At 39.8% G+C, this 14,463-nt stretch overlaps 1 protein-coding gene across 16 annotated transcripts in view; it reads right to left on the reverse strand.

The window, feature by feature from the left end:
- The window catches only part of NCKAP5 (NCK associated protein 5), a 942,960-nt gene that overhangs the window by 272,917 nt on the left and 655,580 nt on the right, over nucleotides 1–14,463 (reverse strand). For all 16 annotated transcript variants that reach the window (XM_073241351.1, XM_073241347.1, XM_073241344.1 and 13 more), the window contains one exon: nucleotides 6,914–7,001. In XM_073241351.1, coding sequence (XP_073097452.1) covers nucleotides 6,914–7,001 — 88 coding nt within the window. The remainder of the gene's footprint in view (nucleotides 1–6,913; nucleotides 7,002–14,463) is intronic.

Genomic DNA, 14,463 nt, shown 5'->3' on the forward strand with positions numbered 1-14,463 from the left:
CATACACTGGACCGAGAACTGGGTGCTGAACTTCAACCCCATTTTCTCCTCTCCAAAATGAGGGAATGGGGATGGTGGAGTGGATGGGTATTAAGTCTCAATGGCTCCTAACACATCTATGGACCAGAGAAATCAAAATGACCCATCAAACTTGGCCATGACAAAACAAGAGATCACTCTAAGTCAGCAGACAGAAGGAGGTACCCACAGAGCTGAATGCTTTGATTCTCTCAGGTGATTCTGATACCATGAAACAGAGTGAGGAGGAACATTGCAGCTCCTGAAAAGCTACAAACACTTCAATCTGCCTTGTATTGACATATACATGTGTAAGAAAAAAAATGCTAGAATTTGGGAAAATTTACACTTTAAATATACTAGCAATACTGTTATTTAAAAGAGATTTCTTAGAATAGGTATGTTTTATAATCAATTGTTTAATATTTTTTAACCCCAACTGTCCTTCCTAGTGCACTTGAATTTCTGTATTTGCTTAAGTCATTACAAGGCAAGAAGTTGAAGTTTAAAGTCCCAAACTTCCTACCCCTGGTAAGAATTACTATAACTGTGAGATAGACATCTCTGCTAGGAAGGCCTTGGGCTTCAGTGGGGAAGATCCCAGCCTATGTCATGTGTACATAAAGATCTGGATATGTATTTGATGGTTGACAGATTTTAAGATAACTAGAAGGGCCCCCTTTCCCCAACATTACCTGGTTCATCACATCTAAAAATACCTTTAAGGAACTAGGAAAAACTCATTTTGATCTCCAGTTAGATCACTTCAAATGGAAACAAACTGGGTAACACACCAGACTGCTTTAAACACAGGCTAAGAGATCAATGACTGAGCACAAGCCATCATTGGAAATATTGGAGCTGGGCCTGGAAAACACACAGCTCGGGTCTCTCCATGGAGGTGGGGGTGCAAAGAGGTGAAGGGAGGCAGACTGGGAACCCCTGCGGTGTGCTGTCTTCTGGATAATGACTCACCACACGTACGTACGACAAAGTTTCTGTACTATCGTCACGGTGACCTACTCAGCCCGCTAAAAAGGTGCAAAGGAGCTCAAGTGACCTACTATCTATCAGTAATGTATTTAGCCTCCCCATGTCCCAGTTTCCTCTGTAAAATGAGGAAAACAGTAGTACCTGTTTCAAAGTGTTCTTGTGGATATTCAATGAGATAAAACTTGTTAAATGATTAGAATATGATTGGTATATACAGTAGTGCTCAGCAAGTGTTGGCTAGTACTACGTCACCATGCTCTTGGCAGAGGCACTCCATCCACCCTTTGTGTAGACCAGGCTGCACAAGGTTACAAAAGGGCATCAGAATTGCAGAGTTGTCAGAGCAAGAAGAAACCCTAGAAATCATATTCCTATTCTGAGGGTTGCCTTTAGTCTAGCATACATTTTATTCAGTCCATGTGTAAGAAAATAAGCCATGCTTTACAGGCTAAGAAACTACCCCTAAAAACCTGTAATCTTTTGAAACATATGGCCATCTGTTCACACTGGTATGTATTTCTGGGTCATCTAAATCTGCTGCAGGTGGGTGGTGACTGCTGTCTTTAGACCAGAGGTTCTCCAGTGTGCCACAGTCTCCACCATTCCTTACTGCCTTTGGCATTAAACCAGGTGTGGGTCATTCTTGCATGGCTTTTAAAAGTAAGGCTTTTGTAGACAAACAAACAAAACAAAAACAAAAAAGAAAACCTCTGTACCTATTTCCTTATCAAGGTGGAAAAATAGCATGTAAACCCTCAGGGGTGACTTGATTTTCTCATACCAGGCCCATGTTAACGATTAACATTATTTGGCAATTTGTAGCCTAATCTAGTCCAAAGTCCTCTTGTACAAATATGATAAATAAGGAACCCAGAGAGTTTAAGGTCTGAGGTCATAGTCTTGTTGGTGGCACAAGCTATAACATGTGCAGGTCTGTTTTCCTCTGATTAATATTTCCACCTGTCCATCTACTTTTTCTTTCTCAGTGAAGTAGGCAATATGGGTTTAATTCATGCTCTACACAGAAAAGCAGAGAGCAGAGTAAGTCTTAGCAGCTCCAACAAAGGTGCACCGAAGGAAGCTGCAGACAGATAACTGCAAATGGGGAAATCCATTGCTAATGTTGATTATCCACACCTCAGTCAGGCTCCGGGTTCAAATACTCTGCTGCAGATGCAGCTGAAGGAAGGAAGAATGCCTGTCTCAAGTAGTTGCTCCATTTCACTTATGTTTAATTGCCCACTTTCATGTCTAATCATGAATGGTTTTTCTAACATGTTTCCTACTTACGTAACTGGGTGGCCAGAATACATGACATGACACACAAGAAACCCCAAAACACCTAGGGAGAATGAGCTGGAGGAAGGAACAAAGCAGAAAGGGTGTGGAGACGTTTCTACTTAATTCAGATTCCTGTGCTGATGATCTTTTGAGGCCTTCTATTTGCCCCTAACAAAATGAAACTGCCCCAGGTGCTAGGTATACCATTTTCTCTACATATAATGACGATATTTCTCCTACAGGAGATGACAGGCATGGCCATGACATGGCCTCTTAATTTATCTCAGCTTACTTTCACTTATTTTTTGTACTTTGAGACAGTGAGTTTGTGAGCTAGGGAGTTCAGACTGTGCTCACTCCCCACCCCACCATCAAACTACCCCACAGATGGCTGCTCAGTTTTGTCTGGTATACCCTATTTAGGAGAGTTGGTGGTTTATTTCTAGTTCCATCACAGCATTTACCAGTTGAAGAAGTCCTCTTTGAGACTTACCCTTAAAAATGGGCATGACAATATATATTTTAGAGGCTGATGGAATGAATGAATGAGATCCATTTTGTGTGCTTTGTAAACTTAAAGCACCAAACATACATATCCTGACAGTCTGATGTTATATTCAAATACTGGGATATAAGATGTTCTGAGAAAGGCAGGCAGTGGGGCTCAGGAGGAAGGTGATGCCTCTTGAGTCCATTTCAAGAGAACACAGAAACTAAAACAAAGGGAAAGAGATTATCACAGCAGAGGCAGAGCCTCCGTGGAGAATAGTGCAGTAGGTCTGGTGGCATCTTTCCTCCTGTCCCCAGAACCCACGCAAGCTGCCTCTTTGGCTCCTAGCACACTGTTGCACATATTTGATTATTTGCCTTCCCTCCACTCCCGCAAACTGAGCTTTCCAGGAAAAGGCCTCTATCAAGCTCGCATCATTGTATCTCCAGCACTTAGTTTCATGTCCGCTAGGTACTGGCAGGCTGCTATGTTAACATGCTAGGGTGAGAATAAGTCACTCCCCAACATACGTCCACATTCCAATCCCTGAAACCCATGAATAGCCACCTTACATGGCAAAAGGGACTATGCAAACGTGATTAAATGAAGGATCTTGAGATGGGGACATTATTCCGGATTATCTGGATGGGCCCAATATAATTACAGGGTATTTGTAAGCAAAGGAAGAGGGTCAAACTCTGAAAAGGAGATATGACAATGGAATCAGAGTCTGGAGTGATGCACTTTAAAGATGGAGGAAGGGGCCACAGCCAAGGAATGCTGGAATCTGGAAAGGCAAAGAAACGATTCTCTCCTGAACCTTCCAGAATGTAGCCCTGCCAGCACCATGATTTTAGACTTTTGACCTCCAGAATTATACAAGAATAAATGTGTGTGGTTTTAAGACACTAAGTCTGTTGCAGCAGCAATAGGAAACTAATACACTTCGGTGAAAAAGTAAATGAATAGCAGTTATTTGAATGAATGAGTGAGGAAATGGATGAATGAATGGGGAGAGTTCTAGATAGCAAGTAGAAAGGCCTAGGTTCAGGTCCCAACTTAAATAATAACCAGCTGGGTAAGAGGGACACCATTACTTTATCTCTCCAGAATTCCTCAGCATAAAGAGCTGAGGCCATGGAGTCAGACTGACTGGGGTTCAAATCCCTTCTAGGCTACTTCCAGGCTGTGAATCCCCGGGCATGTGCTCAGCTGTACCACGTCTGAAGATGGAGTTAGTGGCAGTACCTCCTGCACAAAGTTGTGGGGACTGAGTGATCTACCAACTAACCACATTCAGTGGGAACTAGGCAAATTTGAAATTACGGTCACATAAAAATGTACTAATAACATTTCATGCACAAAATCTGAAAGAATGCAAATTCTCCAAATTAAAAGGAGTCAAGGACTGCACAATGGCAAAGCTGGTACACTAAACCACTGACTGCCATGTGGTGGGTCCACTTCAGTTGCTAAACAAAAGGACCCACCGCTCTTTAAGAGGTTTGATGCTGAATTATCCAAGTTATAATTTATACAAGTAACAAATTATGAGAGGTCCTCAGGAACACACCCCTTGGCCAAAATACAACCACCCTTTAATGCAGGCAAATCAATTACCATGGACCCCAAACACAGAAGACAATTACTCTGCTATTATTATATTAATTCAATGATAAAGGCCTCAGAACAAACACTTCCTCAATGGAAAATGAAACAAATTTCAGCTTTCCCATGGGCCTCAGCTTTATATGGGCCTCTGGCTCCTGTCAGAGAAATCTTGCTGTTGAAAAATCTGTGTCAGATAAGCTAATAACACACCATATTATGAAGCAATAAATTTCCCAGCTTTTACCTGAAACCCAGCAGCTGACTTCAGGGAGGTGCTAACTACATGTCCCACCAATATGTCCACATACATCTTACACAAGCCATTTTCCTACCATGAGCCATATTTAGAATACTAGCATGGGTGAGATGAGGGGACCCCCTGGGACTCAGTGCCACCCAGACACACAGCTTTTTCCATTCTTTTTACCTTCACTTCTTGAGTCCCCAGAGAATAAGGTTGTGCCTAGTACATACTAGAAGCTCATGAAATATCTGTTAAATGTATAAAGGACTTTTATGGGTCAAGTAACCCAGGGCCTTCTCCCATTTTCCAGGTAATGAGCCTCAAGCCAATTAGGGCAATGACTGAAAAATCCCTTCTGTGTAACATTAATTCAAGTTAATAACAGTCTCCTCTCTAGAGGGAAAAGCTAATTTCCCAAATCTAATAGATTGGGGTGCAGAGAGAAGACAGTTTTAAAACGTATGTTTTAAAGTTTATTGGTTTCACTAAGTAGCGTCCAGTTTCACAAAATGAGGTCTGATGAGGATGTTAGATGTCTACACCACAGATTTGGCTATGAAGTGGTGGAGAGGTTAGAAAAGAGTGACCAAAAGAAAACAAGAACCTGGATGAAACTGAGCTGCAGTAAGGAGATAGAACAAGCACAGGAGAGATGCTGGATTATTTAGTTCTCAGTGAAGTCTGGTCTTACCTGTGAGGGGAACAAACGCCTTACATCTCAGATTCTTATGACTTGTAGGCTGCACAGAAACACTTAATACAGAATCAAGTCTCATTTTTTACTTATACCTCAGTTTCCTACCAAAGCAGATATAAAAGTGCCTGGGAAAGACTCAGGGCTAGGAGGATGTCAATCCTCATCCCTACTTGAGGCAACCGCACGTCTGGAAAAGCTGAGCCATGCATTCCCTATGTAAAGACCACCCCCTTAAGAAGAATCTAAACCCTTTTCCTAGAAATGGATTTTAGTGGTTTTTCTACTGTCTTTACAGAGCTAACTTCACCTCCTCTGAGGTAGCTTAAGTCACCTAACTCCTTCCATTGCTGTCACAGGAGGTGGAGGACAGTTGTCCTAAGATAGCCCTGTGTATGTTTCGAGAGTCAGCTATTTAAGATGCAGACATTGGAAGGTTAACCCTGCCTAGCTTTGTTACCTTGGCATGATATCGTGACTTCTGGTACCAGATTCCTCTAATTGTCTTCATAACAAGTTGGGCTGCATAGCCTTGGAATTCTAGGAAGCTACTGTGAAATTATCTTCACCAGCCAGGTTCCTATGCATGCCTCCCCAAACCCACTTGTTTTTTAGTCAGCCAAAGACCAGGGCTGCCCAGTGATTACCTCAAATTTCTGCCCATTTCCTTGCCTTCTTTAGCTTGTTTAATTCTCTGTCCATAGATATGCAATGGATACTGGGTGTCTCTTTGTGACTTCATGTGATTTTCAATAAAAGTCCTCAGTTTGTCTATATAGATAAGCTCTTTGCACTATATTTCCATGTCCTACACTGCCAGAACCTTCTCATCTGTGTGGTCAATTTAGGATATAATCAGATTAGATGTCTGGCTTCCCCACCTGCCCACTTTGCTAGTGTTAAAGAACTGAAGAGCAGGGGTTGTCTGAAGAGTAACAGCTTGTCACCTCACTGACCACTTACTCTCCTTGCATGAGGTACAAGGCCATGCCTGTGAGCACTGTATGCATACATGACCTCATCTGACTCTTCCATTCACCTCAGTCACACCGTTTAATGTTTTCTCTCACGAGGCCATCATTTTGTTACCTTGAGCTTCTTCTCTGTGAGCCTGCCGTGCAAATGCATGCCACTGCACACTTAGCCAGGCTTCCCTGCTGCCTGGAGTGTCCCTCCTCTGCTTCTCAATTCCTCAGGTCCACCCTAACTGCCATTCCTGAACTCCCCACACAGGATGAGTCACTCCCTCCCCTGTGTTCCCAAAGAATGTTGTAGGTTCCTGTCTTACAGCACTGACCTCAGAGTATTGCAAACTTAGATAGGCTTCTCTATGTCACTATAAACTTATTTTTTATACCTTCCTAAAACTAAATCTGATTTGTTTCACAGTCGAAGTTTAAGCAATGAATGAGTCAAATAAACGTGTACATGATTTCTCCAACAGAAGTGACTGAATGGCTCCCAGCTCCAGGTATGGACCATACTGGTATATTTATCTCTGGGTTAGGGAGGATGGAGCTAGAGAAATACAAGAAAAACAAGCCCAATGGGTACCCAGCCAAGAGTAAGAAACATGGTGTACCTGATAGATCATTATATTAACAGTTTCTTCTTTTCTCTGTTCTGGAGGTCCTTGACTCTGTAACAGATTTCGTACTGTTTCTTCCATCCTGAGAAACAAAACAAAGTAAAAAAAAATTTCTTTAAAGAATGTTTCCTATTGATACAGAATGTTCCAGTTAGTAATCATTCTTCAGTGTGCATTCCCTAAACTCAAACCTGGAAGTCTCTTTTCTCTTGTCTCTCCATCCCCTAAGTTCAGAATCCGTCACGAAGTCCTTCCAAGTCATTCTTCAGAAGTCTCTGGGTTTCTCCTCTCTCTCTACCATTCAGGTCCATACCCTTGGCCCCTAGATCTGTATTCATGCAAACATCTCCCAATATCCTTTTTCACTTCCAACTGCTATCACTTAATTTGATACAATATCACATTAATCTTCCTGAAATACCACTTTGATTTTTTTAAATCAATTCTTAAAGTTGATGGATATTACAAGAATGAATTTTTGTCATTAATATACTGTTATGCCTTTCCATGGTGGTCTTTTTTGTCAGCAAAGATCTACTTTATTCTTTTCAAAACCACTTCCTGGTATTTCATGATGTGAATGTACCATAAATCACTTAACTATTTCCTTATTGATGGAATTTAAATTACTTCAGGTTTTTTTTTTGCTATTTTAAGTTAATAAACATCTTTATGCATACATCTTCATATATATGTATGAGTATTCCTATAGGTTATAACATATATTGTATGCTGTAATCCTATTTTATTTTAAATACTCACCATCACTCCCTCACCCAACTTCTCAAAAGTAAAGAGTAAAACACACACCCATTTCCCTTCATTGCTTCACATGCTGTTACTACTTCTCAGAATGGCAATCTTCTTTCTTCTTCTCATCCATCCATCTTTCAAAGTCCACCTCAAATTTCACTTCCTAAGAGAATTTTTCACTGGTCTGGACTTCTTTGAATTCTTACAGCCCTATACTTCAAATCATCCATTCTGTTACTTAAACCCATCCCCACTTTTATGCTCAAAAATTTCATGTATGCATGGTTTGTCTTCTGAAGTAAATTGCAATATTTGCTATAGAACCATGTCACATATTTCTTATGTGGCCCGCCCAATTATGGATATACTAGCTACTCATTAGATGCCACTATATGAATCCTTCATTAGTTAATTTTAAAAAACTGAATACTCATTCTGTGCTAGGCATGCACTACATATATTTAAACTGTATTTGAGTGAAGGACTTGTCCTTGGGGCCATCCACGAGGACACATGGAACAGACCCTGATGGTAGGAAGCCTGAACTAAATGCATGGGACCCAGTGAGTGCTCAGCTGCCCAGAACCTGAGTTGGTTCTGACAGTCCCATCCTGAAGCACATATGTTAGTGACTCGGAATGATACTAGTTTAACAGAGTTTGGGGAAGGCAGGCTGATCCACCTTCTCTCTTAGTAAGGGCTTCTATCATGGCAAATTAAGGGCTCTAGTTGGCTAATGAATTCTCTTAAGTGGCAGGACCATTACAGAAGCCAAGGGAATGCAGTTCAAAATGCCAACCTTTCTAACATGGAGCACCAGAATGAGGAAACTGTGGGCTGACAGGGCCCGTCTGAACCTGAACTGGGGAAATCCTGCCTTGAAAGGGTATGGCGCCAAGACCCACTTGGGATTTCAAGACAATAGACACTGATTACGAATGCTCAAACAATGATTTGTGACCACACATTTATGCAAGTTACCTCTTCATGCATCCATCCAGGAGAGCAAAATCGTTCTTATATTCTCACAAAAAGTTATTAAGGATAACAACCAAAATTAGATAGTAGTTTTAATTTGTCAAAAAACTCTCTTATCTGTTAATCATTATAATGCACTTAAAAATATCATCACATCTATGTGGTAGATGAGAAAGCTGGGGCACAGACAGGTTAGATGGTGTCCTTGCAGGATCCTGATTAGTTGGACAGAGAGTTAGTATTAAGCCGTTTTCTCACTGAGTGTAAAAAAGCAGTGTCTTTCCACTAGGCCTAAATTACATTTAGGGAAATGATTTTAAATGATGGAGAGTCTTAACTCCTAATTAACAGTTATCTTAGTGAACATCAATTGAATGCTGAGCCCAAGAAGACAGCAACACCTTTTCCCACCTGGAGTGAGATTAAGGTCTAGTAGAAGAGACAGATGAAGTTCATGGGGGGAAAAAAAAAAGCATGAATAAGTCATGAATTATGAAGTAAGTGATCAGAGCCAATATTCTATTACACTGTATATAAACAGAGATAATCTCTTGAATGGTAATGGATTTCCCTTGATGCTTGCCAAATCTGTCATAAACAAGAAAAGTAATGATAATGGTGACGACTTACCCATGATCACTCAGCTTGAGTGTGACAGATCAAGGACTAGCCTCTGATTTTCTAAATATTAATCTACTTTCTTCCCATTTTAGGATAGAGGCTGGATGTCTTTCTTATTTCAATCCTTACTTCACTCATTTATAAACTTTTGGCTTAAATGTAGCCCAATAGTTAGAACTCAGAAAAACAAAATCTTTTCCCTTTTTTAAATAGGATAAAATATAATTCTGTCAGTGCATATCTTGCTGAATTATCTCTTCTGTATAATTAAGAGTTCTTGCACAAGTTGCTGGATTGAAAAGAAAAATATCTATTCACCTTTCCCCCATTCTTCTTGGCTTTATATTTTTTAAAAAATTAAAAAAAAACAAAAGAGGGGTTGGGCAGGAAGTTGTTAAAACAGAATTTCAAGTGGCCCAGACCCACAGTAAGACTGCCAACAATTTTCTGGCACTACTTCATGATTAATTAAAACCAATTACATTTCCAAGCTGCAACTTGGAACAGAGTTGCAAGGACCCAACCCAAACCCTGGTAAAAAATTAAGTTGTCTCATCTTTTTATAACCTTTATTAATCTGGTCACAGAGAAAATATTTTGGACCCGATGAGAATGTACCATTCTTTATTCCCAAATGACATTTTGTTTCTTTTTAAATTATCATTTAACCAACTCTCTATTTTCCTGAAAATAAAAGACTGTGAAGCATCATCCATTGATGTTCGCCTTCATTTTACTAATTTGATAGCTGATGTCTGAGAGTTTGCACTAGGTATCAAGTCTGCACACAGAACAATTTCATCACCTGTTTCCCAGATGTGATGAAAGCAAGCTGATTCCCTACTCCAGGTCAGGTGTGGAAGAGGTTTGTATTTTGTTTGTTTTCTTTTTTGTTGTTGCTGCTGATGGTGCAACTTATCATTAGCATTGGCCTTAATATTCCCTAGATCTTTCTCTTTCCCTCTTGTCTGACCTGAGACTAACTCCTTTCTTCTCCTAAGTACTGGTCAAGTAGTTGCCATAACTAAAAATACATAGGCCAAAATTATACTTAGTGAGATGTAATCTATTGTATACTAAGTGAACATTTTAAAAAAGTTAAGTCCAGCACAAGTCAGAAAAGATAAACTAAATCCATATGCAGACAGTAGTTTTCAGGTAACATAGGATATATATTTAATTAAAAATAGATTCCATGTTTTTTCCATGTCATTGATTTAATAAATTTTTACTGTATTGTTTCATCAAGGGGAAGCAGAAAGCAAAAAACAAAAAAGAAGAGCAGTAACTTAAAGTTAGGAAAATAGGATATTAAATAAGATCACATGAGAAAAATGACACTTCAAAAACCATACAAAAACAGGGTTGTGGGGATTTGCAACAAAATTCTCTCCCTGTGTCTGGGGATCTGCCTTAACTATAGACCCCCTTTCAAAGAATAGATGGCTGAGTATTTGTCAACAGATCTATAGCCAAGGCCTCACAGAAAGGGTCGCCCTAGACATGTAGGGAAGATCCTTCTGGAAGTAAACGTTCAAAGGTTCCAGTTTCCTGAATCCTTTCAAGGCAGAAAACCACCCAGTATTCAGGGCCTGATAATATCCCAAGTTTCTTTACGATCACAGAGCATGACTTGAGCCCTGAAGATCTTGACATCGTCAATAATGAAAGTGCTATTAGAACACGATCCAGGGGACATTAGAAGCTGTTTAGTCCACCAGCATGTAAAGAGATGTGGACTCTTCCACATCCCCTCCTTCCTCCCCAAATCTAGCCCTCTAGTTTGCCTAATAACACTCCAGGAACTGATCAGAACACTAGACTGAAGTGTTCTTTTGTGACTCCAATGATCAGATATTCCATTTAGTATGATTTCATTTTTGAAAGAAATAGAACAAAAACACAAACAAGAAGCCACTTTCTCCAACCAAAAGGATAACTGATGCAGTTTTTTCAACTGAAAGCTGAATGGAGTCACATTTTCATTTTTAAGAAATATTTAACATGTGCCTTTGCTGATAAATCACATAATAAATTAACAATGAAATTACTCAGTGTTCCCTCATGCTCTTTTATGTGAGAGGCTGCAAGCCCATGGTCCATCTACTGCTGCTAGCAGTGCATGCCATATTCTCTCTTATTCACCTGTCCTGCAAAGTTTGCCAGGAGCAGCTGCTGTGACTTGCAAATTGCTTTTCCTTGTGTTCCATTGTATTTGACCTCCAATCTTCTCACTCTGAGAAAGTATGTCAATTTTAGCAAAAGTACCACCACTATGACTGATTTTCATTTTAAGGACAGAAAGAAAGGGACTGGGGTTAAAACAGAAAGAAGGTAGAGAGGCTTGAGCACCTAGCCTTCACCTTGTGTCTCTCCTCCCTGTAAAACTGTGGCACAACATGACACTATATGGAGAACAGCACACATCAAGCAAGGTGATGGCCACAGCGAGGACAAGGGTACTTCCCACATCTGCTGGAAAAAGGAAATACTTAGAAGAAAACACTAGCTCTCTGTCACTGGATGCTTATTAATAGGATTCAGAGATTTAAGCACACTTCAATGGGGATATTCTGAAAAAATACAATTCATTCATTTTGTACATAACCAATCTAATTGTTTTCTTGAGCCCACCACACGCTGCCTGTCATTAACTTTTGTCCCAAATCCTAGACTTAGTCTAACATGGTGGATTTTAAAATCCATTGAGAAACAGGTGTCCATCAACAAGAGACTATACATACACAATTGTGTTACTTATTTCATACACTGGAATACTATTTGGAAATCAGAAGGAATAAGCTGATGCATGTAATGATATGGGAGAACCTCAAAAAGATTATTACAGAGTTTAAGAAGCCACACAGAAGAGATTGCATGCTCTTAGAGTCCACTGAAATATAATTTTGGTATAGGAAAAATTAACATAGGATGGAAAATTTAAAAACAGTGATTGCCTGGGGGTGAGGGTGGGCAGAAATGGACAAGAAAGGACACACAGCACCTTTCAGGGTGATGATTGTATTCTGTACAGAGGGGTCTGGATGGCACAGGTGGGCAAATTTGTTGGCACCTGTCCAATGCTATATTTAAGATTTATGTATTGTATTGGATGCACATTTTATCTTGAAAGGAAAAAAAGAACTTGTTTTTTGTAACTTTAGTTAATGATACATACGTGAGACTGTACATAATTTGGGGTACACTGTACTTGTGCCTGCAACTTACTTTGAAGTGCATCAAAATTAGATTGATGGATAGAGAGAGATGGATAGATAGCTGAGGATGTAGTGAAGCAAGTACAGTAAATGTCAGTGGTGGAATCTACCTGGTGCTGTTCACTGTAAAATTCTTTCAACTCTTCTTTATAGTGAATTCTTGACAATGTTTTTTTGCATAGACCACTTATCTCTTGGATAAAAATGTTTAACCTCTCAGAAGAGGAACAGACTGCTCTCGTCCACAGATAGTTTCCAGACACATGCAGGTCTGGTTGGGTGGATCATGGTCCATATAGATCTGGGAAGATTGGGTATGGTGTCATTTTACTCCACAAAGAATTCATCTGTCCACAAGTCTGTTGCTGGCCCTTCTGGTTGTACTTCCAAAGGTCCTAAGGCTGTTCCCTGTCTCTTCCTCCTGCTTGGTCAGAGCCTGACAGTACATACGGCACTCTGACTGACTTTCACCTTAGCTTCTGCAAGCCAAGTCACTGCCCTGAATCTTGGTCATCACCTCTACCCAGCATGGTGACCCAGCAGCCTGTTGACAGACCCTGCTGTAAAGGTACCCCTGTTTTGCCATGGCAGGCCCCAAAGCAGGTCCCCTGCTCTCCATCTGCCTCTAAACCACACAGAATCTGAGGGCAACTGGCAAGGTAACATCCAGGACTTTCCTTATGCATGAGCACAGTGGACCACCAAGTGCATGTGGCCATGCCACATTTGATGTGCCGACACATAGAAGTGTGGCTCTTTTCTAGGATCTTCGATGGAAGCAGTGATATAAACACCCATCTGTCTTTTGTGTAATGCACCACCCAGAGGACCAATTTCACTCTTGTTTTATCTTCACCTGTCCTTCCCCTAGTTATCTTTAGCACTAGAAAAGGGGTATCTTCAAATTACTTTTCAGATATCGTGTCTGGCTCCTTTCCAACTGCTGTCTCTTGGCTAAGTGCATAAATGATGGTGACTTGAAGTATTTTCCCTGTACACTGAAGGCTCTGTCATTGGGGTCATCTAGACTTGTCTGACCTTTCACAATAAAGGAGGGAGAATGCAGGAATTTGGGTGATCTTTACTTGAAACAATAGCATATTCACACAGCCTTGTCTTATGATTTAATCCTGTTTTGCAGAAATTGAATACTATTTCCCTCATTCTCTTTGTATTCCTGGGGACAACCAAAGAAAAGCTCTAGTATTCTAATTGCTGGATCAACTTGATGGATTCAAAATGACAAAAATAGAAGACCATATGGATTAAAAAATGTACTTATGTGTGTATATTTACATATTTTATATATATATATTATATGTATGTATATATATATTTAATATGTATGAAATAATATATTAAAAAATATATGTGTGTATATGTATATAACTTTGTTATAATGACCGTATGGAAAGCACTGTCTGATTTAATCCTCACAAGCCACAGAGTAGGTACTACTGTGTTTTTATTTATTTACATATGACTTAATTCATTTACTTATTAATTAAAAATGCAGAAATTGAGGCTCCATGAGAATAAGGAACTCATTCAAGGTTATAGTCTCCATAATGGTGGACTGATATTGGAACCAATGTCTGATTCCAAAATTTGCTATCTTTTTCTAATGTGCCACATCAGTATTAAAGCAAACATTTAAACCATGCTAATATTTACCTGGCTGTGTATCAATATTTTCTGCCATACTATTATCCTCTTTTGACATCTTGATCAATGGGTTCTTACTACTTGCAAATCCTCTGTATTTGAATTAATATTTTCTCTCAGTTAGCTAAAGAGTCTTCTAAACCCAGGTTCACATAAGCGATACATTCTGACATATTATTTTTAATATGGGTTTTATTATAACCTAGAGCCCAAACAGATACCTGTTGAAGCATTTAATACCACTTACTCATGGAAAAATATGCCCTCCCTTAGGGAACTCTCCATTCTACCAAATCCCACAAAAAATAC

Source organism: Manis javanica, chromosome 7 (genome assembly GCF_040802235.1).
Source record: "Manis javanica isolate MJ-LG chromosome 7, MJ_LKY, whole genome shotgun sequence".
Lineage (NCBI taxonomy): Eukaryota > Metazoa > Chordata > Mammalia > Pholidota > Manidae > Manis > Manis javanica.